Genomic DNA, 1,524 nt, shown 5'->3' on the forward strand with positions numbered 1-1,524 from the left:
AGATGAAAAATCCAAGTCTGGATGTATCCGACCTGGATGATGTCGAGGCGTCCCAAGAGACTACCGACTCCCACTCGTCCGACCCACAACCTCTTCAGGTTGAAAAACCCACGCTTTCTTCGGAACATGTCGATGAGGAGCAACCGGCCCAGAAAGATGATTAAATCATTCCCCTTTTTTTGTTTGGTTTGTAATATTCAACTATCCTCCGATCATCTTTTATTTCTTTGTTATTTTCTTTGTTTTGAGACAAATGTCTGTGGCTCGGACTTTAACAGCCTTTATCTTTTAAATCGATAAAAGTGTATCTTTTAAAATGGGTATAAAAATGCAAGGTCTGCCTATTTTGGCAACTTTGAGAATGACTTGGATGCGAGCCTTGATTGAATTAAAACCATGTTTCGGCTCATCGCCTTTACAAACAAACTAGCCTAATGGCTTTGATTGAACTTTAAACAAGTCTGACTTTACAATAAACTTGGCCATAGGCCTTGATTGGAAATAATCACAAATTATGGGATGAAACGGATGAGATGCTCGGCATTCCAAGTATTTTTTTTCTTCCTTTCCACCTTGACTTAGCCTATACGTGCCGTTGTCGAGCTTTGAGATGACCGTATATGGGACTTCCCAATTTGGGCCGAGCACTCCATCTGTTTGGTTTTTCGTGTGCATAAATAATTTCTTGAGCACTTTGTCGCATACTTTGAATCCCCTTGATCGGATAGACCTGTTAAAATAACGCGCGATTCTTGCCTGATTAAACAAGTTGTAATACTTTGCTTTTTCTCTTTTTTCTTCTAAGAAATCAAGATTAGCTCTAAGGTTAACGTTATTTACCTCTTCGGCATAATTTTCCCAAGAAGGAGTATTTACGCCAATATCTACTGGGGTCATCGCTTCAGTGCCGAATGCCATCGAGAAGGGAGTTTCTCCCGTGGATGAATGTTTTAAAGTTCTGTACCCCCACCAAACTCATGGCAATTCATCTACCCATGCGCCTTTAAAATCTCCCAGCCTTGTTTTCAAACTGTGCTTGATGGATTTGTTCATAGCTTCCACCAATCCATTTGCTTGTGGTCTGATTGGTGTAGAAAACGATTTGTTGATCCCATATTTTTCACAGAATCATTTGAATGGCTTGCAATCAAATTGTGTCCTGTGATCAGAAATTATTTTCTTGGGAATTTCGAATCAGGTGATAATATTTTTCCATACGAATGCTTCTACTTTCTTTTTAGTGATACATGCGAGGCGTTCGGCTTCAACCCATTTTGTGAAATAGCCGATGGCTACGACTGCGTATTTACAGCTTCCTTTCCCTTTCGACATTAGTCCGATCAAGTCGATTCCCCACTCTACAAATGGTATTGAGTAGACAATGTTGATTAGGTTAGTAGGTGGCTTTCTTGATATATTAGCAAACTTTTGGCACGTTTCGCATTCGCGAACATACTTCTTAGCACCGGACTTTGCAGTAGGCCAGTAAATACCTTGTCTCAATATTTTCTGTGCCAGAGCCAT

The 1,524-nt window shown here is 40.2% G+C and overlaps 1 protein-coding gene across 1 annotated transcript; it reads right to left on the reverse strand.

The window, feature by feature from the left end:
* Positions 1-1,194: 1,194 nt before the first annotated feature.
* On the reverse strand, positions 1,195-1,524 carry LOC149404219 (uncharacterized). Its single transcript, XM_089607452.1, has one exon. The coding sequence runs from the start codon at positions 1,522-1,524 to the stop codon at positions 1,195-1,197; it is 330 nt and encodes a 109-aa protein (XP_089463578.1).

The sequence above is a fragment of the Urtica dioica genome, chromosome 2 (assembly GCF_054948205.1).
Source record: "Urtica dioica subsp. dioica isolate 48M chromosome 2, U.dioica_male_clone48M_v1_H2, whole genome shotgun sequence".
Lineage (NCBI taxonomy): Eukaryota > Viridiplantae > Streptophyta > Magnoliopsida > Rosales > Urticaceae > Urtica > Urtica dioica.

Bases quoted from the DNA above. Each gene is read 5' to 3' on its own strand.
- LOC149404219 (XM_089607452.1), bottom strand. From the start codon at position 1,524: ATGGCTCTGGCACAGAAAATATTGAGACAAGGTATTTACTGGCCTACT.